Source organism: Octopus bimaculoides, chromosome 29 (genome assembly GCF_001194135.2).
Source record: "Octopus bimaculoides isolate UCB-OBI-ISO-001 chromosome 29, ASM119413v2, whole genome shotgun sequence".
NCBI classification, from domain to species: Eukaryota; Metazoa; Mollusca; class Cephalopoda; order Octopoda; family Octopodidae; genus Octopus; species Octopus bimaculoides.
This window is the reverse complement of record NC_069009.1, coordinates 10,925,686-10,927,652: the sequence shown is the minus strand read 5'-3', so window position 1 is coordinate 10,927,652 and position 1,967 is coordinate 10,925,686. Positions and strand designations below refer to the sequence as shown.

General features: G+C 37.1%; 1 protein-coding gene across 1 annotated transcript in view; it reads right to left on the bottom strand.

Moving 5' to 3' along the window:
* LOC106869292 (toll-like receptor 3) overlaps positions 1 to 1,967 on the bottom strand; it is a 353,412-nt gene that overhangs the window by 178,569 nt on the left and 172,876 nt on the right. The window contains exon 53 of the mRNA XM_052978036.1: positions 1,029 to 1,186. Within this exon, the coding sequence (XP_052833996.1) occupies positions 1,029 to 1,186 (158 nt within the window). The remainder of the gene's footprint in view (positions 1 to 1,028; positions 1,187 to 1,967) is intronic.

The window sequence follows — 1,967 nt, the reverse complement described above, 5'->3', positions numbered from 1 at the left end:
AGAGAGAGAGAGAGAGAGAGAGAGAGAGAGAGATTATTGATTTATTGAATTAAACGTCGATTTAAACTGAGCTAAATAAATACCTAGCAGCGATTTTGACTCCAAATAAAAATGGGAGATATCTCATAACTCAAGCAGTCCGAAGGCAGTGATTGGCAGACTTGTTAGCCTCGTGGTATCTGTCCCTACTCTCTGAACTCCGAGTTCAAACACGGCTGAGGTTCATTTGATCTTCATTCTTTCCAAGGTTATAAAAATGTACCACTTTAGGGCATTGGATTGATGGGAGAGAATACTTTGTGCTACTTCTTCCCGCACTATACTCTCTGAGTTCAAATTCCAGAATGACCTCTTTGGTTAATAGAAACAAAACATCAGCCAGTAAATGCCTCTACTTGACAGTCTGGATGCCATTAATGGAGCAGAAATATCTCTTGTAATTATTTAGAATGCATCTTCAGTTTGATATCTCTCTCCGTCCTGTCCACCACTCTTGGAAGTCTTGTAAAAGAATGATGGATACTTCTCTCCCAAGAAAATCTAGAATTCTTGAATTAATTTTCTTTAACAAAAATAATTTTGGAACGAGCTTCTGCCTTTATAGGTGTCATCAGCACAGTGTTATATTACGTTGATTTTGTAAGTCCATAAGACTTAGACGTAAACAGAATAACTAGAAAACGGTTATGGCCTGAATTAATTTGTGTAATCAAAAGTAAAATGAGGAAAAGAAACGGCTGAGAGTGTCGAGTGGTAGAAATTCCAACGAAGAAAACTGCAAAATAAATTGTTGATTTATCGAAAGTTATTTCGACTTCAAAAACGGTGCAAAAATAGATGTGTGCGAGTTAGTGTTTGTGTGTGTAATAGCATCACCTTTTTACGATGATGTTGAGGATGACGACGACAACAACGAAGATGATGATGGTGGTGATAATATCACTGATGATTTTTATGATGGTGATAGTGGTGATAACATCACTGATGATTGTTATGAAGATAGAAATGACACGAAACACACTACTTACTTTCATCAATTAAATCCATTTTCCGTTCTTGAAATCCCAAATCACGCAAAGTCTGTGATGTTTTAAAAGTTTCGAAAACTTGTTTAAAAATTTGGTCTTTAGTAATTGTACGTGGTACTGTGCAAGTAATAGTAAATACTTCACTATTCTTCTCGAAGCTGAAATAGGATTTTAAAAAGAAATTTTAAATGAAATAGGTTTCAACAACACTCCCCAGATCTTTTAATTACATGGGAATCTAACTCGTTTGATGGTCCTGTGGTGGAATCCGAACACACCCGTAAATAGATAAATGAACGGTTCTGAAATGTATAAATACGCATGGATGTTGCAGATAGAGAAAGGCCTCATATGCATTTCTAGAGAGTGGGTGTCAACTTTGTAGAGTTATTTGATTTCTGTTAGATGTAAATCACCTTTTTAAATGTTTGTTGAAGGTCTCCCCGGTGCTGTTAGTGTTGAAATTGCTGTTATGTTATTGTTGAATTGTTTCTTTTCGTGGGAAAGATGGAGAAAGTGCCATCAGGAGGCCACAGTTATGCGGCAGCAACTGGTAGAGGAATAGAGGTTGAAGCTTTGGAGGTTCGTGAAGTAAAGGCTGAGACAAGGAAGACGAAAGAATGTGAGGAACTATTGAAAAAGGAGTGAAACACGTTAAAATTGACGCCGCCTGAGGTACTCACAAGCAATGTAACCAAAAGGACAGTGATCTTTAAAACACTGAAGGGGTCAAGTAGGAAGATTGAAATAGCAACGATTCAGGCTATTGAGGAATGCCTTTCTTTTTTCTTTTTCGTACAATAATTAATGTAAATTTCGAAAGGAGTATAGCTGTGAAAAGAGCCCAGAAAATGGGTAAGAGCCCCTATGAAACGGGTGCGGGAGAAAAGTTGTCAAGAAGTGGCTACACGTAATTGAACTCTATACTTTAAAGAAGAG